Source organism: Anopheles moucheti, chromosome 3 (genome assembly GCF_943734755.1).
Source record: "Anopheles moucheti chromosome 3, idAnoMoucSN_F20_07, whole genome shotgun sequence".
NCBI classification, from domain to species: Eukaryota; Metazoa; Arthropoda; class Insecta; order Diptera; family Culicidae; genus Anopheles; species Anopheles moucheti.
This window is the reverse complement of record NC_069141.1, coordinates 77,177,060-77,205,035: the sequence shown is the minus strand read 5'-3', so window position 1 is coordinate 77,205,035 and position 27,976 is coordinate 77,177,060. Positions and strand designations below refer to the sequence as shown.

Below are 27,976 nucleotides of genomic sequence, written 5' to 3'. Positions count from 1 at the left end.
ACCGGCTCGATAAAGTAGCATCCCGGCTCGATGGTCAAATACATGCCCGCCTTCAGAGTACGTGCCGTGCGCAGACGGTTAACTCCGGCCCTGGTGGACCTTTCCGGACATCCGGGCAAATATCCACCGACATCGTGAACATCCAGCCCCAAAAAGTGCCCCAGTCCATGCGGTTGAAAAATGGCATTCAACCCGGCCTCCATCATCTCGTCCACATCACCTTGCAGCAGTTGACCGTTGCGCAACTCCTCCAGCATCACCCGATTGGCAAGCAGATGCATATCAATCCACGATACGCCCTCCCGTGCTGCGCCACAGACGGCATCCCGGGCAGCCAGCACGGCATTATACACGAGCTTCTGGTCCTCGGTGAACTTCCCGTTGGCGGGAAAGCTGCACGTAATGTCCGCTGCGTAACCACCATAGTTGGCGCCCATGTCGAACAGACACATGGCTCCATCCTTGACGGCACAGTCGTTCGGTGAACCGGCATGGCCGTAGTGCAGGATGGCCGAGTTGGTACCAGCACCACAGATGCACGTGTACGACATATGCCGGCAACCACCGACGGCGTACGAGTGGCGCAAAAATTCTGCCTCCGCCTGGTACTCGTGCATGCCCGGTTTCATCACCTTCATTACGGCTTTGTGCGCGTCCGATGAAACACGTGCCACATATCGCAGCACCTCTATCTCGGCCGGAGATTTAGTAACGCGACTGAAAGAAAATAGAAGCAAACGGGCAATTAAAATTATAGGAAATAATTGTATATCTTTAAAATTAACCGTAGAGTTGTCAACCAAATTTACACACGTAAGTTTGCAACCGGCATACCCGGGTATTGTATACATTTTGCCGTAAACAACTAACGGTTTTCGTAGCTAAACAATGCTTTCTAACTATTTATATTCTTGCAAATATTTGTACATCGGAATGATAAATAAATATAGAACTATAATGCAAAATTATATACAGTTTTTATATCACACATACTATAATATAAAAAAGAAACAAGTAATAACATTCGAAACAAGTAATCATTCGTGTATTCGTAATGAATCATTTGGGGATCATTCGTAATTAATGGAGAAATAAATGTAAATATTGGTTAAAATAAAATAAAAATTCAGAAAAACAATTGCAACGTGAAACGACTTTCTTGTTAAATTATATTTTTCATTTTATTTTTTTATTTATTTATAATTTATTTATGTTATTTTTAATTTAATTTTAATTTATTCTATTTTTATTGTTGCACACCTGCAGCGTGGAATAAATTTGCCCATTACTATTGCATTGCATACTATCAAACCTGTGAGAGCGATCGTTAGTGTGAGGGAGGTCGATGAAACGAAAAACCGACTGGAAAGAAATTCCATTGAAACAAGGCTGTTTTCAGATTTCCGACACCAGGGGAACATGTTTATCAAGAGGTGATGGCGCGATGTTTTGAACAAAAACATCGCAATGCGATGAAAAACCAATTGCAGCGCCACAAGCGGATGATAGCGTAACATAACTCGAAGCCGCGTTTATACCGTACGTTCTGTTACTTCATCTAAATGTCAACAAACACCCAGCTGTCACCTGGCATTGTTGATTTCAAGTGAAAAAGTTAGAGATACGCAGTTTGCTCTTGCTTCTTTGTTATTATTGTGTGAAAAGTTTGTTAAATAACTTTACAACTGCATTATCATTTGTAGCGGAAGTGAAAACCGCAAACCCCAAAATGGTGAGCTCGGGATCGCGTCTGCCTCTGTCGATGCTTTTGCAAACGAAAGAGGCAACAGACGAGGAACCTCGTAAAGCATCGCGCGAAGACTGGCGTAAAGCGAAGGAGCTCGAGGAGGCCCGAAAAGCTGGTAATGCTCCGGCCGCCGTTGATGAGGAAGGTCGCGACATCAACCCACACATTCCGCAATACATTTCGTCCGCACCATGGTACTACAATACTGCGGGTCCGACGCTGAAACATCAGCGCCCCCAGGACGAGGACAAGGAACGTTCCGGCATTGACGAGTGGTACAAACGGGGTGTCGATACCTCCAAACCCCTGGTGACCAAGTATCGCAAAGGGGCGTGCGAAAACTGTGGCGCAATGACACACAAACGGGTCGACTGTATGGAGCGTCCGCGCAAGGTGGGAGCGAAATTTTCCGCCAAAGCGATAGCGCACGATGAGTTCATTCAGCCCACAATCGTGAGCGATTACGATGGCAAGCGTGACCGATGGGCCGGTTACGATCCGGCCAACCATCGGGAAATTGTGGAAGAGTATCTGAAAATCGAACAAGCTAAGCGGGAGCTACGGGCACAAAAGCTGAAAGAAAATCCCGACCTGGCCGAGGAGCAAGACGAGGAAGGCGATGAGGATCGATATGTGGATGAGGTGGACATGCCCGGTACGAAGGTGGATTCAAAACAGCGCATCACGGTGCGAAATCTGCGCATTCGCGAGGATACTGCTAAGTATCTGCGCAATCTTGATCCCAACTCGGCCTACTACGACCCGAAGACGCGTTCTATGCGTGACAACCCAACGCCCCAGCTCAACCCAGAGGAGACGGAGTTTGCGGGCGAAAACTTCGTGCGCTACTCGGGCGACATTCAGAAGCACGCACAGGCGCAACTGTTTGCGTGGGAAGCATACGGCAAGGGTGTGGATGTGCACGTGCTTGCCGAACCGACGAAGCTGGAGCTGCTGCAGAAGGAGTACGAGAAGAAAAAGGGTCAATTCAAGGATGAGGTGAAAAATAAGGTGCTGGAGCAGTACGGTGGCGAAGAGCATCTAGCCGTACCGCCTAAAGCTTTGCTGCTGGCACAGACAGAAAATTATGTCGAGTACTCGCGGTACGGTAAAGTGATTAAGGGGCAGGACAAACCAATAATCCGATCACGCTACGAAGAGGACGTTTACATCAACAATCACACTACCGTTTGGGGTTCACACTGGAGCAACGGTTGCTGGGGTTACAAATGCTGTGAATCGATGATCAAAAATTCGTACTGCGTTGGAGAGAATGGTAAAGCACCGGCATCTACAATCAAACCACCCTCCACCGAAAGAGAAACAGCCGAGGAAGAAGCTTCCGATGGAGAAAACCAAGCAAAAACATCTGCTGCAGCAAGGGAAGAGTCGTCAACAGCTGTTGAAAAGCAACAACAAGCGCAAGTGCTGTTGCAACCCAAGCAAGAAGCGGTAGATCCAGATAATAATAACAGCGACAGTAATAGTGACAGTGATTCCGAACCCGACCAGGACACCAAGCGCCCAGATCGTAAGGAATCGAAGAAATCGAAAAAGAAACGCAAGAAGGAAAAGAAACGTCAGCAGCGGCGGGAAGAGAAAAAGTTGCGTAAAAAGCCCGAAGCCAAAGTGGAAAAAGACAAACTGCAGCTTGCCCTGGAAGCGGAAGAGCAGAGCCAACGGCGGGCGGCGGAGTTGTTGCGACAGGATGAAAGGAAGCGGCCGTACAACAGCATGTACGATGTGAAGGCACCGACCGAGGAAGAAATCGAAGCGTACATGATGAAAAGGCGCCGCGAGGAAGATCCAATGTTTGCTTTTATGGGCAAGTAAACTACTTCGGGGATTTTCACGTGTCGTGAATGTACTATAGATTAGAGACTTTTCAACAATAAATATAAGTTTAATTGATTAGTTTGTTCTAATTCAATTTCAATCATTTACATCACGAAATCGACAAACTTTCACTTTGGTCTTTTTCGTTTGCACACAAAAGTCTTGTTTTATCCTTGCAAGAATCCTTGCAGTCTTTCGATTTTAGTACCTCTTACGGCACTAGAATGATTACTAGAAATGCTATAAAGAAAATGATTTTAATTAAACTAACGCAATACACTGGTAAGTTAGCAAACTATTGCCACGAATTGTTACAACGTGTAACACATATCACAATCGTCCTCTACGGTGATCCTTGGACTGGCGCAGCAGCTGTCGACCCGGGTGGTGGTAACGCATCGAAAGCCGCCTTCATACGTTCTACCAAATAATCCTGCAGCTCCTGTGGGTGGATTTTTAGCTTGTACAATACATCGAATCGTAGCGTGGCCACCTTCAGTCCGAGCCTGCGCAGGTGCCGTATTCGCATCATCTGCGGGCCAACTAAATACTTTCCGGTACTGTCGAAGTATTCTGGCAGATGGACCAGAACCGCCACATTAATGTTACGCTCCTTCATAGTGTCCATAGTGAAAATGTTCCCCAATCCGGCCGGATGGAATATAACATCCACTAGATACAGCGAGTTTACGGGTAGATGTTGCAAAATGGAGAACTTGGTCATACATTCCGGACCACCGGCCAGTTCCTCCAGCTCGGTCGTGATGTAATTGATGATGCGTTTAATACGGCCATCGTGAAAAACGGCCTTAGCCGAGTGATCACGCGGTAGTAGCGGTCCATCATAATCGGCACACTCAAGCGTTAGCCCGGTATCAAACACTTTCAGCTTCCCGCGCACTATATCCAACCGTTCGGGGCGAGTTTTCGCGTGAAGCACATCCAGAAAGTAAGGATTAAAAATTCTATTCACGAAATTAAGCGGAAAGCGCTCCAAACAAATGTACGCGAACATAATGTCGATCGTATCGGTCGGACGAATCTTCGCGAAGTGGAGATCCACAAACATATTTACCGTGTCGAAAAACTTGATCGCATTCGTCGGCACAAAGTCCAGATAACCGAATGGGCAGAATAGCGCCTTCAGGTAGCTCGGTTCCAGCTGACCAAAGTTGGCTATGAAGAACTCACTGCAACCATTCAGTATGTGTGCGTTGCGGAGACGAAACTCTTCACAGTGGCGCAGTATCGTAACGATGAGATTTTGTGAGCTCACTTTCACTCCTTTCGCCTTCACGTAACGCTCGATTGCACGTTCGATTTGGGCATCCGAGTAGGCGAGATTTGTGAACGCTTCCAGTATTGCACCCAGTTCGTCTTCTGCCACCGCGTGTATGTTTGTGTTTAACCAGCGCGCTAACGTCTGCGTGACACGGAACGGTGACAGTTTGCAGGTCACAAGCGATTGCAGCACCTCAATCGTCGCCGTTGGGGACATTTGCCACCAGAGCTGTGGGATGCGCCGTTCCAGCACCGTCAGCACTGCTCGTCGACTTACTTTGAGATAGGGCAGGATGGAGAACACAAAGTGCACGTTCCGTTCGGTGATGCTCTTCTCCTGATCGGCAATACCACTCCAGAACTTTTCCACCATCTCCGGCCGACGGCACTGCGTTAGCACTTCGATCGCATCGCAACATTCCTCAATTGAGAGTGCATTCTCAGAACAGCGATACACCAGCTCATTGCCGAGCATGTCGATCGTGCGCGGCAGCTCCAGATAGCTTCGCAGTTCATCTAAAAGATCAAGAATGGCTTTAGAGTCCGAGTGAAACACGATACAGTTTACGATCCGCTCGAATGCTTCGGTTTCTTCCAGCTCCTTCAGTTCCAGCAAACTTTCCACCTTCAGTATCTTCTCCAGGGCGTGAATAGCAACGCCAGGGCTGTATGCAGTCGAACCAGTATCAGCGTTTTCTCGCTCCTGCAGCACTGTTAGTACGCCTTTGGTTGAGTGGCAACTTTCGATGCTCTTTATCGTTTCCATGTCGGACTCCAAGGAGGCTTGTAACTCATTTCCTTTCGGACCTTCCTCAGCATTGATGGATGGAGGGGTAGTTATTATTTTATCGGATACGAACGACACAAACTCATCCTCGGCAATCTTGCGCACGACCACCGGTAGTTCCTGGATGTCGCAACCCTGCTGCACCAATATCGTAGCATTACGGACGAACTTCTTCGAACTAACGTTGGCAGATAATCCACTGTTTGTGCCCGTCCCGCTATCCGGTGGTGGAGGATCGTCTCCAGCATCCTTAGAAGAAAACGCACAAACTCGGGCGGCAAACTGGGGAAAACAATACAGCAACGAAGCGCCATATCGTCCGCCGCGAGGTGATCGCAACGAATACCACACGCAGCGTGACATTTAATAGTTATGTAAGCCCGCGTACGATAATTTCCCAATTCTCGATTAAAGTTCCGCACAGGTACGTACGGTGTGGACGATCGGGAACACTTTTTCAACACACATTTCGTAACTTTTCGAAACACGATTCAATTAAAACCACTTGGACATGCTTGTGTTTTCTTTCCACGCTTTTGTTGAACAAATCGAAATGAAAGTGCAGCAAACGAACCCAAAACGTCAAACACATGTGACTTTTAACGAAAGTCTAGCTTGACGAAGGTTTCAACGAAACAAGCGTAGCCTGCTGAGCAGCCCTGAAGGTAAGGAATTTAACTGTACCGTTAGGGAAATTGCTTTTTAAGCAATTTTTGTTTGTGCTGCTGTGATTTTTGGAAATTTAACAGCAGAGTTAATTTATAGCACAAAATATAATTAAAACAGGGAAAAAATTGATCGAAAATATCCTTGGAAAATATCCTAAAATATTGTTGGATTTTATATATCCTTGGTTATATAAAACATTTGTTTCTATTTGAATAGCTATATCGGCCCGGTTACACTGCTACGCAAGAGAAGTATGCAGTGTACTCAAACTCCTTCTTCTTTTATTCTTTTCTATCTAATGTATTCTATTTCTTGAACGGGATTTTTTCATCTGTTCGTAAATGATCCTACCGTTAGATGCTAGAATAGAAACCATGCTTGTTTTCACTTCCGCAATATTCGCTAGCTATTGCCATTGCGATACTCGTGGTGTGGTATTGTTCTCGTTTTTTTGCATTGAAAACTCAGATTGTTTGAGAAAAATTAGTGAGTGCTTTGTGGTGTTGTATCCCTATAATTTGCTACTGATTATCAAATTGTGCCTGAAGAGCACGTAGTGTGTTTCATATTGATGTAAATGTGCAAGTGTAAATGTGACGAAATGATCGCAAGTGTCTTCACAATGAGCGAAGAGATCGGCTCAGAAATTCTTGGATTTCTTGACGCACGGACAACAGACCTAAAATTGGAGCATCAAACTTAATACGCGAAAATCAAGCGAACGATCGAAATTCACATTAATATGTGCAGGGCCACGAGAGTTGACAAATTTGTCCAATGACCAAATCAACTGGTCAACTGTGAAAACCACTATACCGTTGCCGCGCACACAATTGTTTTCAGATTTCCGATACCAGGAGAGCATGTTTTTCAGCAGGGGACACCTGCACGGTGGAATAAATTTGCCCATCACTATTGCATTGCATCCTATCAAACCCGTGAGATCGATCGCTAATGGAAGGAAGGTCAATAAAATGGAAAGCATCCTTCATCTCGCTCAAACTTTCCGTCGGTTGGTACGAAATTCCATGCAAACCAGCTGTTTTCAGATTTCCGATACCAGGAAAGCATCCACGGAAGAGGTAGCACCTTGTACAGCAATTTTAGTCGAAAACCGCCGAAAGGTATGCAATATTTAAACACTAACTTTCCCGTTGACCGTGAAAAATTTCGTAGAAAACTACCAGTTTTTGAATGTATAGTACCAGGAGAGCATCCACGAAAGAGGTAGCTCCTGGTACTGCGCCGGAAGGTATGCAATCAACTTGCAATGCAATGCGCCGTAAGGTATGCAATGTTTATACACTAACTTTTCATACAAACCAGCTGTTTTCAGATTTCCGATACCAGGAGAGCATGTTTTTCAAGAAGTAACACCTGGTACCAGCCGAGCAAGCACAAATCACGCACATCCCAAGTAGTTGCAATCCCAAGTTGTTGCATGTAAGATGTTGCATGCCAGATGTTGCGCAACATGTGTTGCGCAACATATGTTGCGCGACATATGTTGCATGCCAGATGCTGTGCAACATATGTTGCGCAACATGTGTTGCGCAACATGTGTTGTGCAACATCCTGGTACCAGGTGTTACCTCTTGAAAAACATGCTCTCCTGGTAACGGAAATTTGAAAACATTTGGTTTGTATGGAAAGCTAGTGTTTAAACATTGCATACCTTTAGGCGGGCAAAATTACCAGGTGCTACCTCTTCCGTGGATGCTCTCCTGGCACTGTACATTCGAAAACTGGTAGTTTTCGAAGAAATTTTTCACGAACATCGGGAAAGTTAGTGTTCAAAAATTGCATACCTTTCGGCGGTATTTGAGCAAAATTGCTGTAAAATTTTACTCGACCAACGGAAAAGTTAGTGTTTAAAAATTGCATTCCTTTCGGCGGTTTTCGAGCAAAATTGCTGTACAAGGTGCTACCTCTTCCGTGGATGCTTTCCTGGTATCGGAAATCGAACCAGACCATCGAGGTCAGCGGCGGATTAAATGGTAGGCGGAGTAGGTCCCTTCTTACTGCGCTTTTTGCCTTGTCTCATTTCAAGTCCCCTCAATGTCCCCCTTCCCTCCTGCAACGTTTTTAAAATTAGAGGCCCCAACTATAATTCCGCCCTGGGCCTCCAAAGGGATTGATCCTCCACTGCTTGCAATTATAGTTGCGATCCAAAAATAAACAAATTCGTCTAATAGCAAGGACAATTTTACATGTTCCATTTTCAATAACAAAAACGTATGACCTTAACGGAGCAATATGTTTGTTCAATTTTCTGTATATCTAAACAGTAAAGGATATTTCCCTTCAGTGGATGACCACTTAATGAACAATACTTGTTCTTCTCTTCTGTGACGCACGACATATTTATAAGCACCAAGGCATTTAGAGTGTTTAAATATTGATTTAAACAAAGTATAAAATACAAAATATAGGATACCACATGAACAGTGGAGTATGTATATACAGGTCAGCTTACCATTCAGCAATCACCGGGAACAAGATATCAGTGTCCGACACAAAGCTAAAAAGAGAGAAAACATAAATTAGCAACAGAACGTCACACAAAACGCTTCCGGAGGGAGAAAAATCTAGTAAAAACTACCTACCTTTCAATACCCTTGAAGTAAGCCGGTTTTGCTACAGCTCCACTATCAGCATTCGGTCCACTCTGTGTGAAAGATATGGAAACAATCAATTAATTCATTTTTAATGTAAACTATAACTCTAGAGGAAGTTTTCTATACCCTACGAATCATGCAATATCGCTCTAAAATTAGTCGGAACCCTTCCGGAACACTCCCTAACCCAGGACAGAGTTAACAAAAACTGTTAAACTATTTTATTAAAGATTCCCCTTAGCTTTACAAATAAAATTTCTCAACTTTCCATTGCTGGGCATTACCCACATTCGTCACAAAAAAACGTTACAGCAAATTGACGTCATTGCGGATGGATGGCGGTGCGGCTAAACTCCGATCATCCGATCTTCCGCCGTGGGATTTGTTTGTAAACATGCGCACAACCGGTTCCGCGTCTCTATGTCACCCGACATTTGTGACGGAATTATTGTTGTACGTGCAGCAGGGGCAAAAGCAAACAAACGCACCCGGTCTCAGAACGGCAGTTGTTTGCAACATTATCGCTGGATCGTTATCCTGTTACTACACCGTACGCCAAACGGTCCACGTTTCATTGCAATTGGAATTTGTTCCGCTAATCTTACTACCGTGCGCCATGGCGCGCCTTGGTGGCGCAACGATTTGATGCCGTTTCATCATCAACACCTAGAGCGATGATCATTGGATGTATTAGAGCGATAGCATTCGGTACGTTTCGACAGAGGCGTGTGGAGTATTATCACGACAGTCGTTGATAAGAACGATCCTCTCCCCTCTGCACCAGCTTGCCTGATATCCCTAAGCCACACCTGAGGGTTGACTTATATGCGGTGACTTTGGGCATCATTGGTACCTTTGTCCAAGGGGACCATGAATGGGACGGCGCCAAATATAAAATGCGCAGCACCCATGCTCATTGATCATGCGTCCGGTTTCTGTCCGTTTTTTTTCGGTTACTCTTATCAGTACAGACTGCACAACGCACCCATGTGTGGCAATGTTTAGGCACGAAATCTCAAACGCCTGCCAAGGCCACCACCAAACGAGGAACGGCACTACCCTCTCAGCACACTTTGCTACAAATGCACACAAGAAGTTATCATCGAGCAGAGTTATCACCAGCGGTTTACACACAAAACAACGCAAGGCAAAACGTATGCGCTCCACCAGCAGCATACGAAACGAAAGTAAACAAAACGACAGATTTATCGCCCCGAAACGTATTTGCTGTTGTGGCGGAAGTTTTCTGATTATTTCTTTTATTCCCATGTGATCGGAACGATTCATTTAACACGTAACTACGATTGTTAGCAGGGGAACTGCGTCGTTCGGTGTTTTAATGTAATGTAGTTTTGTTCTACTATCACTACTGCTCTCTTAACTTTGAAGTATGGAATTTTGTAGTACTTATAATTTCGTATACTATGCCTAAATGTGTAAGGACATCAGAAGACCTGTATCTTATTAAATATGGTGAAGTCCTGATGACAACAAAACTATTTATTCGAAATGGTTTCTAAAGTCTTCCAGCAACTTGGATCTCAATGGAAAAAGTTGGAGTCATTTATGGATTCTTATCAAATTGAGAAAATATGTTGAGAACTAAAATATGTTGAGGAAGATCTTAATCTACTCTCAAAAGATTCATGAACCCTACAAAGCAGTGGCGGATCATAAATAAATTTTTGGATTGCTCGTGAATCTTTGAAAAAGCGATTCAGAATCAGATCCACCCACCACTATGTAAAATCGCTTTCAATTTTAATTTCAGTTTTCAAAAAATATTAACAAGCGAGAAAGATTTTAAATCAACCTGGGCCTATTCTATAGCTCAACTTGAACAGAGTTCAGAAATAGTTGCATCTTTGTCATTAGTACTCAAATACTCCATTTGCCAATATTTTTTACCAAGGCTCTCGACTTTATCTGACAGTGTCTGAACCATCGTGTGATCACTAACTACTGATCTGATCTTATGGCAAATAAAAGTAGTTGAGTATTTGGTGTTCTGACCTCTGTTCATAATGAACTAGAATGTTGTGAAATTTTCTTGATCTTATCCTGCAGGGTGTTAAGCATTCTGGACTGACATATTGTAAGCTTTACTCATTCTGGAGTTCGGGCGTAATCTAGAAATGGAACCAGAAATGGACTCGAAAACTCTGTAACCCTGTAAATCCTAACCTTTATGTGGTGGATGTTTTTTTCCACTACTAAGTTCAAACTTGTCAGTTAAGGATGTCATGATTTTGTTTCATAACTCGTTTCCAAGCGCATACGGATACAATAATAATTTTCTTGTGTAAAAATACACTACACTTCCTGCTTTGACAAAAAAAAACCAACAAAACCACTCGATAATGCTAAAGTTACGCTATTTTTGTTTGCAACGAATCGTTTACCCCAGCACTTTTCGTATTTCGCCAGCATATGTGAGAGAGGCTAAACTAGGGCAGACTGGTGCTGCTTCGACGTGGATACGTGAGTTTCATACACACACACTACTGCTGCTACTCACATGACACGGCAACTGTGTGTTTGCTTTTCTGCCAACAACCATTGCCATCCGGCCTACATTGATGGGGTGGAGAAGGGAAAAACACAACCCTCCACCCATCATATTGCCCCGTGCATTCTCATAACAACAGCGGGCCAACCATTCAAAACAAACTCCACTCACACACATCTTCGCGCGCCGGATGAAGGGAAACCGCCGGGATGACGGTGGATGTGGCAATTAGAAAGGCAATAGAAAAATACACGTCATTCGAAGATTGTCCCGCGCGGTACAACGAACGAAAAAAAAAAAAAATACTGCGACTGATCATCATCGCCGCGCGACAGCCGCGAACGCGCGATTGATCAAGGTTCATGTGTAGAAAGTGGATAATCAAAATAGACAAACCAAAACAAAGGCGATGCCACACTCACACCGACGCAATGCGGCCCCGGCCCGTCGCCGTCTGGGAAAGGCCGGCCGCGCCGTAGTATTGTGCCGGGTGCGCCATCCGCAGACGGTCATCATCATATCGAGGTTTTGAGAGGCTAGGTTTTGCAAGTTGGCGACGGTTTGAATGAAATACACCCCATTGTTGGGGCGAGAAGCTTGTGAAAAGTTTTACGCTACGTGCCAAAATGGCGAGTCGTCTTTCCCGCACTGGTGCGCGCTCGCTGTTGATGCAATTTCAACAGCCTTGTCAATTAAACGAACTTAGATAAATAAATTGTTATTTTCAACGTTCTAGTAGTTTCTACTTTGATTTTCGTTTTGAATTAATTTTAGCACTGGATTCGTTTATCTGGAAGTGACGCAAATGCAGATGTACAGGAAAGCAAGTGAACGCTGTTTACATATTTATTTCGTCGCTCGATGGATGCGAAGAAAAAGCGACCCCTGCTGCATGACTAAAAAGCTGCCAAATAATGCATACAGGCGGCTCCGTCCGAATATGGCGGCGAAAAGGGTAATAACGGTTCAATTTTGCACAACTCCACACTAGCCGGGGCTGTTGGCCAGGGAGCAGGAAAAGGTGGTGCGAGAAGGGAGGGATCAATCCAACTACCTCCACTCTTCCCTCTACACCGACCACCTCACACCTGTCCACACCACACTATTTCCGTGGCAACTATACGACACACACACACTGCCGCGTCATAAGATGGCGAGCGGGTTTCGCGAGCTGAAATGGAGTCAAGGCCTGCCTAGCTTTACTCGATGTGCCGGCATTTGTGCTCTTGGCTTGGTAAGTTGTTGCTGGTGCTGGTTGTTGTGACGGCGAAAACCGTCTATATTGTGAGGTTTCTCCCTCCCCCCAGGTTCAGCAAGATTTCCAATGACGAAAATGACGGTCTGGCGAGCCCCGCACTAGTGCTTTTCATTGAAATTTTCATGAACGGAACCCCACGCGCAAATTAATGGTCACGTACGCCGGACAGACGCAACCAACCCCGCGCACGGGCATTCGGGCAGCGTTCAGCAGTTCAGCAGTTGTGCGTGTGGCAAAAGCGCTTCATGGTGCGAGCGGCAAGTCGTGACAAAATCTGCAAGCTACGGCCACTATATGCGCCTGAATGGACGGAAATTGGAGGAGATATACCGCAGAAAAATAAAAAACCTTGGGCCTTGAGACGAAAAATTGCGCTTCATAAGTGAGCAGTGGCAATTGGGTAACAGAGCGTGCCAAAAGGCAGATGTCTAAGCGAAGAAATATATTCCCGTCTTGCAGTATTGTGCACGTAGACATTTTTTTCAGTCATCATCATCAAGATCTTCTTATATTTATTGTATGGCTTAGCTTATCTAGGGTAGGTTCTTTCTTCTATTGCGGATTTCCTAGAATTCTTGATGACAAATATTTGAACTTTGATGTAACGATCCACTTGAGTCTTGACATCAACCCTGCAGCACTAAACCACCGGGCGCCGCCATTTAAGCCTCCTTTGTTTTGGTTCAACTTCCGGCAATTGGCAGACGCTTCATTTCGAGCTTAAATTATTGGAATAGTTCTTCCGTTTGAGATTTGAGGTTGAAGTTCAAATGATCGAATCTCAGGTCTATTAGAAGGATTGGTGATCTTCCGAAAATCACTGATTTCTTTAGCACTAAATTAAGCCCAAAGGCGATAATTAATGAGCAATCTTTTGGGGCTTACTTCACTTACTCTTTCGTATGATACTTAATGAAGAATTTTACAACTTTCCAATCTACAACCTTCTAAACCTGTTAAGTGACAGATTTGCCCCAGGTGTATGAGAAGTAGTAAACAAACAAAAAAACAACAGCTAGTGATCTACAACATAGTTTCATACACACATTACCTCCGATTCACTGCAAACAAACGCGATAAAAAGAACGATCAACATTGTAACGACATTTCCTTACTTTTAGGCCAAGGACCTTTCATTCTAAGCGCCCATTTTCGTGCCCCACTCGGTAACGGCACCCATACGCGAAACAAGGTTTGTTTATTTTACATCCATCTCGCTCACTACTCATGCAGATACTTGAACACCGTTTGCACACAGAGGCCCTGTGTCTCTGAGCTGTATCCATGGTATGCACGAATGCAAGCAAATTGCAGCGCCGAGCCGAGTCCATGAGCGGTGCCCATTACCTTTCATGTTGCCACCGTGTTGTTTTACCCGCGGGTGGTGGCCCAAACGGTTTTTTCAAATGTTGTTGTGTGCAAATGGCCTGTGAGCAACTAAGAAACGGGGGTGTCCGTGGGCGTTTAATGGAGCTAATAAACGAAACATCACCAGCAGCTGCAACATCATTTCACTGTATACACCCGAATTGAAGTTCATGTTTTGTTTAGGTTAGAAGTCTAATTGCAGTTGACTACTATCAACCTTGATAGAATGGAGGCGCCCGTTTTTTTTGTTCATACACTAAAACAAAGCACAACAATGTTATTTATAGTACTCACCAAAAGAAGCAACACCGATGGTGATACATTAGCAAGACGGGTTGCAATCTGAAAATAAAAGTAATAAAGGAGATAGTTAAAAATTGATGAACAGTTTACTTCAACAAACTACGGAGGTGGTGATTGTGTGTGTGTAATTTGAGATATTCATTCGCTTTCCTGTTGTTCCACAGCCTGCTCTGATCTGATTAGATAATTCTAATGACAACAAGCAGTATTTTTGCCACAAATATTTTAAATACTTTAACCAGAATGTACGTAAAAATGTTGTGATTATGTAATGCAATGCAATATTTGTTTTATATAAATCAGCGTTCATAGATGACCTCACTGTAATGGCCACCACTGTTCAAGTGTCTAAAGTACGCAACACATATTCTTAAGGTTTGCTATTGTTTTCGTATCGAAGCGCAAAATCGACACAACGAATCGATTCGAGAGCCATTTTGTGACATTTTTATTCATCGCTAGTATCACTAATTCAATTACGTGCGTATCGTACACGGTGTATTGTTGGTGTTGACACCGGCACACCGGCACAAACCATTTATAAAAAAAGCCACACCACATGTCCCAACACGGGTGACACGGGTGTGTGGTGGGCATTACATAATTCATAAACTCTGCCCTAATTATGGTGCAATGACCATGCACATGACTTCGTCGGCTTCGTACCACATGACACGCCGGGCCGTACAGCCACACACAGGTGAGTGCGTCTAAGGCTGTGTGTGCCATTGTAAAGGCAGCAAGGTACGTATGCCAGACCAGATCGGGAGATGCAAACAACAACGTACGTGAATGGTTGTGGTCGGTCGGCCGATTGCAAATGGGGAAACGTTATTTTTCCCCCCGCGTTATCTCAGCGTTGTGGTTGGGCCACAACACATACAACCGAACGAGCAAGATGTGTGTAGCGTTTAAATCGGGGCTGATCGGCTGAATCGTTTGCACCACCACGTATGAAACGATTAAATCGACTACAAACGATATGGCGAAGCGCCACGGGCCGGATTCGATATGAATGGAAGGAAACGTACGTTACACGGCCGTGACTAATGATGAGGGCGCTGTTTGGGACAGAAGGCAGCATTATTATTGGACTCGATCGTACAACACCATTCCACTCCAGTGACTCACCTGCATTACACATCCCAAACACGTCAACGGTCCAGTCATAGCGGTGTACAAGTCATACGTAAACACGCGAGTTAATATGTGTTGGAACATTAGTCAACCTGTACCACTTCTCGTTTTGTGCAACCCAATCCGTAACTACACGTCCGGTGGGATTTGTTTTGCCGGGTGTGCCAAATCCCAAAAATTCACACCAATTGCACACTTGTTCTGTGTCCCTCGATGCCATATACTAATAACCCACCCCGCATTTAGCTGTCGTTCCTTTGACGGAACGTAGGCGGGAGTAGGCGAACGTCACGTGCTGTTCGCTGCACTTTGATCGCAGCATCGTCAGCCAGACACGGAGCAGCTCTCGTCGACAGAAGGAAATCATGCGGAAATAACCTCCGGGATTTTTGTGCTGTTTCAGCCCGGTGGTAACCATAACAAGAAGCAGTGGGGCAGGGAAAAGCAACGCAAATTCAAACCAAATAAACAGACCAGACGACCCAAAACCGACGGGGTGCGCTTAAGAATGTGAATTTTATTTTTAATTCCTGTACGGTCAAGCGGGGCGTGCTGCTGATCTCGACATGACTTGTCGGTTTTGTTGACATAATGTAAAAATAACACCCAAACACGCGTCTTTGCAGTCCACCCGACTGCCCTGAGAAGCGGTAATTTTTGCGTAGAAAATGTATTTTTACCGACCGGTTCCTGAGTGTTTGTTGCGACGGGTAGTAGAACGAGGAAGAAAAAAAGAATATTGGAAACATTTCGCAAAGTTGCAAATTATTGCAGTCATGTTGGATAATTTAGTCGTGACTGACCCTAATAGAGATACATCTCAGATCTTAACTGGGGAGTAACTACTTGTAGTCCACTGTATGGTTCGAATGTCATTTACTTAGAATAGGCATAGGATGTCATCCAAAAATAGTCCAGACTCTAAACATTGCTATTCTAGGACGTTGTCTAAATAATTCATCAACAAGAACTTTACTTTCTGGCTAGAAGATCAGTCAGAATATCGGAGAATAGATTTTTTTTTAAGTTGACCTGATTCTCATAAAAGACTTGACAGGATGACAAAACGTCGAACGAATCAGCAAAAGCCCGAGGAATTGCACAAAGTTCTTGAGATATTATCAAGGCTCTTAAAATTGAAAACTACTGAACGTTTAGACAATGAGAATGATATTGACATTGTACTTTAAGTACCGTGTACAAGTTCTCATTTTTGCAATAAATAGTTACGATCGCGGAAGACCATAATGCTCTATGCAGGTTTCAGCCATCGGTTGTATTGTACTTGGAGCTTCATCGGGTGATCTATCTTACGACCGTCTTGTGAGTGAAAGAGATCCCCAACTAATCAACTTGGCTTTTGGCAACACTTGCCATGGTCAAGACAAGAGGAAGTATTCAAACGCAGAGACGCGTAACAAAATCAACCATCCAAACTCTGTTTGTGTTCGGTTGCCTTTGCTACCTTTGTTCTGCGCAACTCAGCTTCGGCAGTGCGCCACACGGTTCCAAAGCTGACCACCGTTTATTTGCTCCACTGTTTACGATTGCGAATCAGTCTCGCGCAGCGGAAATAGATTTCTTCGCCGCATGACTGCCAAACAACCAGCCAGCGATGTGGGCTATAATAAAGCGATGAATTGTGTTACTTCTATCGATCGTAGAACGTTGCCCGCACACTTACCTCATCGACGTAATGTACTGTGTCGACTTCGTACTTCTGCTTGAAATCCTCCAACCCCAGCAGCGGTCCCATCCAAACGGCATACTCTTCCGGCAGACGTGGCACGTACAGCGTCGAACGTCCGGTTTTGATCTCAACCGTACCGTAGCAGCCGGGTTCGGTCACACCGAACAGGTAGGTGAAGTACGATTCCTGCAAACACATTAACAGTCCCGATAATAAATCAGCAGCACAACAAACCCTTCGCGGTTGTGGGGCGGGGGTAAAACCCCCGAAGAATCAGGCCTATCTCTGTAAAACATTTTCCGGCCAATCATCATCACTGTGTGCCATCGAAAGTGCTCACCTGCCGGAAAACATAGTCGACGTCCGTGTCGTAGTGACTAATGTTATCGCCACCCTGGAGCATGATCACCGGGTTCGAATCCGCCCCAAAGTTATGGGCCCGCTGCAGTTCATTGACCACCCTGGCTCGGTTGTCGCGGTACAGCGTCATCGGGATGGCGTGCGTGTGAGACCCCATTTGGAAGACGGCCATTTTCGTAGCTGATGCGCGTGCGTTCCGGCGCCGGTAGAAGATGGGTAGAAGCTATGTATAGGTGAGCTGTAAAAATAGACGAAACGAGCACGGTGAGGTATGATTAAAAATCGTACTCGTCTAGCGCGACAGATGCGACTTTGTTTTGTTCCAAATGTAGGCTACACACGGCTATAACTATACTCTATAAACATACGGGTAACGATAGCGCTTGTGATGGGCCAATCTATTCTGTTGCTAGGTAACGCTCTTTACTTCTTGATAAGACGCATCATCACACTTCAGTGGAGGGAAACCTTTTCGATCGGCATATTTACTTACGCAGGCCTCTGCCTCCGTTTACCAGTAATCGATCGTAATAATCGTTTAATGTTCTACGCGCACAATCAAAGTAGCTTGTTCTTAGCAAAAGTTAAAAGGAAATTGTAGACATTGCATGAATTCCCATAGGTATCTTAGATTCTGCTTGTGATACTGATGTTGTCATGGTGCTGATACGATTTGTTTTGGAATTTTCGTACAAACTTCCAGACCCAATCAGATCTAACATAACAAATTAGTGCAAATGGACAAACGACTAATAATCTGCAGATGCACGGATGCCTAATGTCATAGCTTACTACCGAGTGGTTTGTATCAAAGCTATATATGGACATCATTACGTTCAACTAAACGGAGCAAGATACTTTGCAAACGTTAGCAAGACACAGCAAAACACAAACATTGCAGCTGCGTCTTATGTTTAGTGAAGTATTCTTCTTTTTTATGCACAATTGTACATGGATTGGCCCAGGAATTCTTGTGATTAATTGTAAGACTAGTAACTCGTAGGCAATAACTAAAAAAAATATTCTGACAAAATGGAGTTCTTTAATTAAAAATCAGGACGACAGACAGCAATAGTTTAGAACAGACATAACAATTACATTACCTGATTGAGAATTATCACATTCGCCAATGCTATCCACAAGCATACATGCAGAACCGCGTTTGATTTCGCAGGTTCATTGTCTACGGTTATTTTTAGTATAACATTTTAATTATAGACCAACGTTAAGAACACACAAAAAATGCTCAAAAAATACGATAAAGTTACACAAACCAGCTAATTAGTGGCGGTTCAAGAAGCATTGCTGAACCGTGTGATCGGCAAAGAGCAATCTTAAGAGTATGACGAAGAAAAGGGTAATTAAACCCGAGGTTAAACCCGTGACGATTCCGGTAGCTTCGCAATCCAACTGGAACACTTTGTGCAAGAAGAGAAACGGGCGTGAAGTTGAAGATCACCCGAGAGCAAGAACTCTCGGGCGATGCTTATGAACCGGAATCCAAGTAAAACAAACCGGTGAACCGGACCTTGATTAGTTCTCAGTTCTGTTGCCGTTGCGCCGTAGATTTTGAGGAAGATAACAAAAAACCCGATATCTACATTTCTATCGTTTCAATGTCAGACAGCTAAACGGCAAAACGAAATTTATTGGAAAAACATATTACCATTTTAAGAAATGTTACACTTACTTCCACCGCAAAGGTCAATCAAGTGAAAATGGCAAAATTAGCATATTTAAAACAAAACAAAAATCTACATCTCTAAATCGAGGAATGTAAGCTTACGATAAAAAATATATAAACGTTCACAAGATTGCAGTCCGCACGTGTTCTTGTCGCACTCGTACATAGACAAGGACTTGCACACCATTAAGATACGAAACGGTGCTTTTCCTTTCAGCTTATCGCATCGACAGCCACCGAAACGATGGTTTTAACATGACTGTTTTGTTTTTCTTGTAGTCTATCGTTCATTGGCCATTATCATATTATGCCATTGGGGTAGTACGCATGCGCCACACCGAGCTGAAATACAAGCTGTATAACAACATGCCACCGCTGATTACGCGTGAGGTAAATAATTATCCGCGTTTATAAAAGCTTGCTTTGATCAAAAATATGAATCTATACGCAGAATGGTACGATTCTTGCGAAAAGATTCATTGCAACGATCCTATATACATGAAGGACACAAGCAAACCATAATAGGGGTGAAAGTAATGGGAATTGGAATTATATGTTGTTTGTCATTTCAAATACAAGTTCATGTGCGACCATTAAAAGAGAGCACATCCTCCATCCCCAACGGCTAGCAGCAAGACGAGACGCCATTTTCTCTCACCACTTTCTCTCTGTTTCTTTGTAAGGTTGAACTTTGAACTTTTAGTCTGGGGGCACGGCTGGGTTTGGAGGACGACTACAGCCGCGAGTTAATGTCGGGGTTCATTTTCGTATCCAATAAAAAAAACTGGATACAATTGGATAAAAGTGGGCACAAACTTCATCTTGTATTTTAGAGATATTATACGTTTGGAGTGTGCAGAAAGTTCTCGTATGCTTGAGCACATGTTTGTTTTGTGGATGGATGGATGACCTCAAGTCTGATATACTCCTTGTATTACACACCATTTAGTATTATCCGGCATCACCCCGGATTGTGTGTTCTGTACTCAAGTGTTTCGGTGTAACGCACCGAAGGTTATGCGCTCGATTCTCGTCTGTACCTCGCAAACAAGAACTGGTTCTTCGTCAAGGTGACATAGACATAAGTCTCTCAAAACTTTATGGCGACCTTGCATGAATTAGTAGTAGGGCGTTAAGTAAAACAAATGAGACCTAAACACAGTGCCCTTTGTGTCTTGTTTAGACTTCAAGAAGAATCTCTCGTTATCACTTTGAGCGACATGATCAATTCGCTGAAATTTGAGGAAAGAAGTCACTGCAACGACTCCTTAAGGGTGTTTTTACTGGATGGGATTAAAGTTTCTTCCATTTTGGACTTCTTTTTCCATTGACTCTGGTATAAAGCATGCTCAACTGATACGCTTCTGAATTGAGAGACTTAAACTGCACATTGCAAAAGCTCGGGAAAGGTGGCAAGATGCCATTATCTACCACCTGAGGTGCGAAAGAACCAAGAAATGGTTTAAACTTTGCTATTTCCTCTTTAAAAAACCAGCCTGTCAAGAGGAAATTCTGGGTTTAATATGACTACGGCGATGTGATATGATCGGTATATGATCAAATGTCCCCTCTAGGAAGGCTACGACGAATATTCAAGTAAATAGTGCTGTAATCATCTGAAAAAAACAACAAACATTTACACTCAGAAAGTCATCATGTTCGTCTTACGATCCCGACAAAATGAAACGTTTCGATTACTGGTATTTGTTTTTTTTTTTTACTTGACCATTGTTTGGATCCTGCGCATGTTTATCAAACCCCCATTTGCCTAAATATTCACCTGCACCGCATTTATTAGCTCATTCCTAACGTTTTTAATTCATCACGACAAGTTCAATTTTTAAAATTCGACCTGTTGCAGTTTCCTGCCTTCTTCTGCCAACAAACAGCACCCTCACCATCTCCCTTCGAGTTGAGCCCCACAGAGGGTCCCCCACCAATTGGCGGGGGGGACCATATGCACCGTCGTCAAACTCCGCGCGTATCCTTTTCGTCTCATTTTTCCTACTTATCGCTTATTGGCATAATCTCAATATGATGGGTTTGTTTTAGGGGTTTCTCGGAAGAAAATACATTACACGGGGTGTTGTGTTGTTGGGAATGACTCAGAGTGGTTGGGTGTTATGTGTTTGACCGAAATGTAATTGCTTTTACGTGTGTGTTTGCTTAGGCAGCCATCCTTTTTGACCGACACTCTCTACTACTGTTTTGCTATCCTATGTGCAGCAAAATGATCGTGTTTCAATCTGCCAATTTGCGCCAATGCATGTGTGAAATTGTGTGGTTAAGAGAGAGAGAGAGAGAAAGAGAACATGCTCATGTTGTGTGGGATACTTTCTTCATCTGGGCTAAATGGTTATATTCCTATCCTATGTTGTTTTGTTTGCATCCGTTATGCCTTCCCTCCTGTTTGGGTTTTACACATTTGTATATAGATTTCTATTTTTGTTTGTTTTTGCCATATATATATATATATTATAACATTAAATGAAACGATCAGTGCGTGAAACGGTCAGAACGGTTTGCATGGTATTCATACCTATGGTAGAGAAGAAATTTACACCACGGACACCACTGACCTTACCTTCCAGCACTCTGTTTTTTGATGCAGAATTAGTATATGACACATGGTAAACACAATCCATTAGTCGGAAGTACAATCGATCGCATGTTAGAGGGTCCAGTAAATGGGCAATCTAAATGACATTCATGATGTTACTCTCTTTCCGGCCCGAAACATTCTATCGTTAGAGGATAATTGTTGTTCGGCATGTTATCGTCTAAATGGTTTTAATACTTTCCCTCTTTTTTCGCACACATCTTTAAATGGTAAGAGTGTTTTGCATGTTAATGACACATTTACTATATATATATAGCTCGGCTTGCCGATCATTTCACTTTCTAGACGAAGTTTAACCCCGGGTATATTTAGATTGCGCTAGTGCCAGCTACACTATTAGCTTCCTACTACACTTCCATTACCATGTGTGTATTCCCAACTAGGAGGCTGCTATACTCAGCGTTTCACTGTTATTTCTCCGTGTGGTTTAATAAGTTTCGCTGAAAGTATGTACATTTATTACCCTATCTCTTTATCTAAGCTGCTTTATCTTTCTCTTACCATACTACTAATCACGAAACGGATGAAATGGAGGTGCAAATCGGAAAGTAAACATTTGTTTGAAGAGTTTTTTTTTTGCTGCAAACCAGGACACCAGGATTCTAAAACAAATCATTCTAGCAATATTTTCCCAGACGTTCGCAGAGTTGGAGTGGGGTTAGTTCGAGGAAGCATGATTCAACCAGCATTACCAAAGGTTCAATACAGCACGATGAATTTACATTTTTTGTCTAAATGCCTGAAGACTGACATCGTCTGATCGACGATTTATCAGTATGATATTTTTTATCTGTTTTTTTTTTCTTTAAAGCAAGTGGGTAAACCCCTTTTTTCTTTTCCGCTCAACTTGAATGGCCTTATACTGAATATTCAAATTCCGTAAAATGTCATACCATGGTTGCGAGAAGCTATAACTGAAATATCAAATAAGAAAAACTTCCTCATCAATCCGATAAAGTTGAATAACTCAACTATGATGTTAAAAACTAGCGAAAAAACTCAAAAGCAAAGCTAGAACTGTAAAAGAGAAATAAAAAAAAGTAAAAAACAAAAAAGAACGAACAAAACTCCCAGAACGCACTAATCGAGTGAGAAAAAATAATGCAGTCTTTTCGGAAACTCATAAATACTAATTAAAGAAAACAAAACAACAGAGAACCGAGAGTTTTAATACCTTGGTGACACACCTCCATCCATTGCTATTGGACAAGAATGTGTACACCATAGAGGTTATTTGTTTTTCTATTTCTTTGTTCTTCATCAACCACTGTGTTACAAGGTTCGGGCGCTCTCCACACCACATGCGCGAAACTTACAACCGGATTACATCGTGAGAGAATAAACTAGTCATTAAATTAGCATATATGTTTAAATCTTTTCATGTTTAAGCGTAAACGATTTTTGCTGTTTTTAATAGTTTTTTTTGTTGTTGTTGTTGTTGTTACACAGTTATAATGTGTTTTTTTCTTGCTTTTCTATCGCGTATTTATTGTTTTGCATTTTTATTTTGCTATTATCTAATACTCGCGCTAACATCATTCACTCTTTTTCATAGTGTGTGTTTTTTTATTTAACTTTTTCTTTTTTTCCTTTTTTGTGTGTTTTTTTTTGCTAAGCATGTCATTATTATTTCTTTGTTTTTCTTTTATTTTTGCTATTTGTTTATGATCATTCTTATAATTGGGTGTCCAGAGTGTTGGGGGGAGGGAGAGAAGGAGAATAAAACAAAACAAAAGGGCTAAACTAACGAAAAGTAAAATGCAAAACTTACAGATGCGTACACCGCATGGGGGGGGACTAAAGGGTAACCAATTATTGGATAAACCGCGTGCGCACAATAATTTCAATAATGCAATCCTACCTAAACTTATGACAAAACTTTTCCCTTGCAATAATTACCTCGCTGTGTGTGGGGGTTAGCCAATCAGAAATGATTATTATTATAATAGAAACCTAGTATGCTTATTTACAGGTAAAGTATACTTAATGTGAATAACAGTTCAGCCTAACTCGCTTCTATCGTATTTATGATCGGTTCGCGTTGAACACATGACGCAATGACAATATTTAGAAGAATAAGCAGTAAACGAATTCCACCCATACTGACGATAGTTGTGTTTTTCTGTACTTTATATCGCATTTTTGCCATTTCTTTTCTGATTGTGGACACAGGACAGTGCGTATGTGGCCTTACACGCCTTTCCTTGTACCAAGAGGACTCTTCTCTCGCACAGACTGGAGTGGAGAGTGTGTTCATGAACTGGCGCGCGCACACGCTCCTATACCAAGAAGGTAATAATGTTGGAAAACAATCCTAAAACGGATTTTCACATACATAATTAACGCTCAGCGATACAACACACGCTTATTAAAGGTTAAGAATCCAGTAAATTCAGTGTACTCGACTACAGCAACCAGCACGTTTGCTTCCTACAACATACCGGGGAGAATTGGATGTTGCTCATTTTACGTTCATTACGATCCATCTTCAAGACATTGGTTGTTAATTATCGTTCTGTTTTTACGTTGCTTTTAGTAATTTTTCACCATTCACATTGACATTTGTGTCAGTTTGCTGTGTGTGTGTGTCTTTTTTATCTCTTTTAGCTCAGATTTCTTTACGACAATTAAATCCTCTGCTGTTGTGGGTGGTGGTGGATAGTACTTTCTTGCCCTAAAATTTGAAGAAATTTACTTTAAACATGAACTATCGGGATCACTTTTCAAACACACACACACACACTCATACAGTTCCACATTCTTGTGCAACAAATCAACACACTGCACACCCTGTACGGTACTACTACTACTACTACTACGGGCAATGAGCGACGTTTTAGCAGATAGAACTATATGTAATTGTTTGATGTTTTTTTTTGTTATTTTCTGTCCACTTACCACAAGGTGTGTGTGTCATTTGCGAATAATTTATTACTGCCTATCTAATCCACGCACGTGTGCAAATATACAACATACACGGGCCACACCACTAAAGCAAAACAAATCCCAGCTTCAGTGTATGTGTGTGTATGTAGTTTTAGTGAATGAATTCGTAAACGGTAGTTCACAACAAATGAATCCCCATGTCAACGAACCACGACTGCCTGTCAACAAAATGTCAAACGAGCTGAATAAGGGTTACCTATTAAGAAATTGTTAAGGATAGTGTTACTTTCCAATAAAATTTCCTCGTGTATAAGTGTAAGTTTATGTGTGGGTGTGTGTGTTTTTTGTCTTGCTAAAAGATGCTGTTGTTGTCCTAAAGTGTATCAGTCTTATGTTTGTTTTGCTTATTAAATTGTTTGCTATTTGTTTTGCATTAAATTCTTGAATTACACGGGGAGGGAGAAAAAAGCACAGCCACTTATAAACTGAAGATTGATATTTTTGTTAGGACACAAAAATACACAAAAAAAAATCCATTATATTAATGCTTAACGTCCACCAGAGCGAGACAGTGTGTAGCAGAATGTAAAGCCGTTTTTGGAGTTGTAATAGGATTTCCTTTTTTGTTTTTGTTTTTTTTTTTACACAGAATCTTCTTAATACAACCTTTTAGTTTTTTCCCCGTCTAACTTCACTGACAACGCAGTATAGCAAGAAACTGGTTGTTTTTTGTTTGTTACATCATTTTGAATTCTTTTCCTTCGTGTTTCCCTTCTCTCCACGCAACTTCCGATATCTCCATAGGTTGGCCCTTCATCCAGCTTTTGTGTGTGTGCGCGTAACCGGCACAACGCGTGTTACGAGCGAGCAAACAATTTCGCTTACCATCTATAAATTACATTCGACGATAGTGTAGCGTAGGAAAGTTGTGCTGTCACTGTTTACGCCTGTTTTGGTTGATAAAGTGGCTGGGGAACTGTTATTCTATAACTTAACATTCATCGAAGGTAGGAAAAGGGTACGGTATATTTACGGCGATTAATATTACTTATAGTTGTTTAGTAGATAAACGTATCCAAGGAACTGATAACCGATATATCATTAATCGGCATGTTTGAGGACCAAAATGCATTATTTATGGAGCCGTTTGCATCCTAAATGTAGGCTATACGCTCTTTTATCATGATTGTACGGCCAAAGATACTAGTAGAATGATAATTATTATAATAAAAAAAACATTCCTCAAATACTTCTGCCGAAAATTAAGCTACTATCAAGTTTAATTACTAGTTTATTTTTTCTTTAACATAGTTGTTACATAACCTAGATATGCTACGGTTGTGACCACTTGTGCTTAGCTAAACTGCTTGAGATTCAATTATAGGTGTATTCCATTCATCTTCCATTCATGAATGTGTAAAAAGTACGGCCGAGTGTGTTGAGTAACCCTTTCCCAATAATTCACCCGGCACGTAAAAGAAAGGTTCTGGAAACATCCGGATTAAAGTAGGCACAGTAGACAGGTAAACCATGCTACGAAATCGATTATACTTTGCAGGGTGGGCTCAGGCATATCGTATTGTGGCAACATAGCACAGAGCAAATGTGTTGAGAAGAGAGTTCATTCTGGGTTGGCCCATCGGAAGTCTTCCATGGAGGGGGGATAGCACCCAAACAATTACGTTCTCGGGCCTACCCAAAGCACCCCAACCCCTTCCAGTGGTCTATCTTTATTTTCATCTTCATCTCCATCTCACATACACACACACACACTCTCTTTTACCCCATGCTTAGCAACGGAATCCAGGGCATACTAGGTGGCGCTTTCGAGATCGCACCTCGTACACTTCCGACTATTTATAAACATAAATAAACCGTCGGCCATTTTGGAACCGTGAACGCCAGGTCGCTGAGAGTGCCGCGAATGGTTTGCGCGTTCTTCTCTTCCCGCTTGATGTGGAGCCCTTTTTTTCCTCCCTCTGGGCACGTTCGTTTCGTACGGCTTTCACATGTCTACGACGGTCGTCGTCCCGACATAGTTCGCTGGAGGTTTTTGTTTCTGTTTTCTTCCTTTTTGCTATCTCCTCGTTCTTTGGAGGGAAAGGACTGAAATTTTCTCACAGTACGAACCACAAGATAAAGCATAGAGTGACCGTTATGCGCGTAAGGGTAGATAACATATCGCACACCACACACACGCATACTCTGCAAAGCGTGTGGAGCATAAAAGTTTACGTCCTCTCCTTGTTGGGGCTCAATTCTCAACCCGTAGTACGAAGGGACGATAGAACTTTGTCCCCGTTGGCCGACAACTCCCACGCGTATTGCATCACGCTCGGTTTGAACTTCCGCCCGAATTTTTGTCGGCTGGGTCACTACTACCTCCAAAAAAACCGAAACACGCTTTATGAGAACCCACGGGAACGTCATTTGGAATACAATCTCACGCGTCAGACTAGCTAGCTACTGATCTTGGTTGCCATGTCTTCAGTTATTGCATCATGGTTCGTTGAAGCCTCAGATCTTAGGCTGTGCTCTAACGTGCTACATTGAACATATGATTGTAATCGTTTCATTCTGTCTGATTTCAACCTTGAAAGTGGGTTTTGTGCTAGCAATCCGGCTTAGAACGAGAGTCGTGAGTCTGAGAGTTCCATATGTCTTATGACATTTAATCTGATAGTTCCATAAGACTGCTGATAGACCACTCTCCAAACAGGCTGCAACACCCAGGATGCCCGAAACTTCACAGGACATGCCCTCAGATCTGTTCAAATAGTAACTCCACAAGAATACTTTGCCAAATGGTTCTTTACATCTAAATCAATCCTAGTTGCATTGCAATGGGGAAAGTTACTACGACCGCTTTTTTCGTTCAACAAACACGTATGTTCTGTGTGTTACTGTTACTGTTCTGAGCGTCTACGAAGAGTACTTGTTGCTAGTTTCGTTTTGTACATCCAATTAAATGTTATTTTGTGTGTGACTTGTTTTATGTTTCTCTTTTTTAAAATTCGCTTCCCGTAGTACACACTAGTAGCGAAAGTGGTGAAAGTATTCAAAAATTAAAACATTAATGGAATAATTCATCTCGCGGACAGGCAGTCGATATGGTTTTGTTTCCGCGCTTTTTGTTCTTTTACTCGGAAAACGGGTGCTTTTGCGGTACCGACAACTAACATTCTAAGTCTCACTTACCCAAAATACACACACACACACTTGT

The 27,976-nt window shown here is 42.7% G+C and overlaps 3 protein-coding genes across 4 annotated transcripts in view; 1 reads left to right on the top strand and 2 right to left on the bottom strand.

Moving 5' to 3' along the window:
- The window catches only part of LOC128303654 (xaa-Pro dipeptidase), a 51,538-nt gene that overhangs the window by 564 nt on the left and 22,998 nt on the right, over positions 1–27,976 (bottom strand). For both annotated transcript variants that reach the window (XM_053040693.1, XM_053040692.1), the window contains exons 2-7: positions 17,544–17,801; positions 17,198–17,389; positions 14,368–14,415; positions 8,927–8,988; positions 8,797–8,841; positions 3–717 (exon numbers count right to left, since the gene is read on the bottom strand). In XM_053040693.1, coding sequence (XP_052896653.1) covers positions 3–717; positions 8,797–8,841; positions 8,927–8,988; positions 14,368–14,415; positions 17,198–17,389; positions 17,544–17,735 — 1,254 coding nt within the window. In that variant the 5' untranslated portion in view covers positions 17,736–17,801. The remainder of the gene's footprint in view (positions 1–2; positions 718–8,796; positions 8,842–8,926; positions 8,989–14,367; positions 14,416–17,197; positions 17,390–17,543; positions 17,802–27,976) is intronic.
- Positions 1,730–3,652, top strand: LOC128303653 (pre-mRNA-splicing factor Slu7). The gene has a single exon (XM_053040691.1). The coding sequence runs from the start codon at positions 1,730–1,732 to the stop codon at positions 3,578–3,580; it is 1,851 nt and encodes a 616-aa protein (XP_052896651.1). The 3' UTR covers positions 3,581–3,652.
- LOC128303652 (FAST kinase domain-containing protein 3, mitochondrial-like) lies at positions 3,626–6,175 on the bottom strand. The gene has a single exon (XM_053040690.1). The coding sequence runs from the start codon at positions 6,012–6,014 to the stop codon at positions 3,927–3,929; it is 2,088 nt and encodes a 695-aa protein (XP_052896650.1). The 5' UTR covers positions 6,015–6,175; the 3' UTR covers positions 3,626–3,926.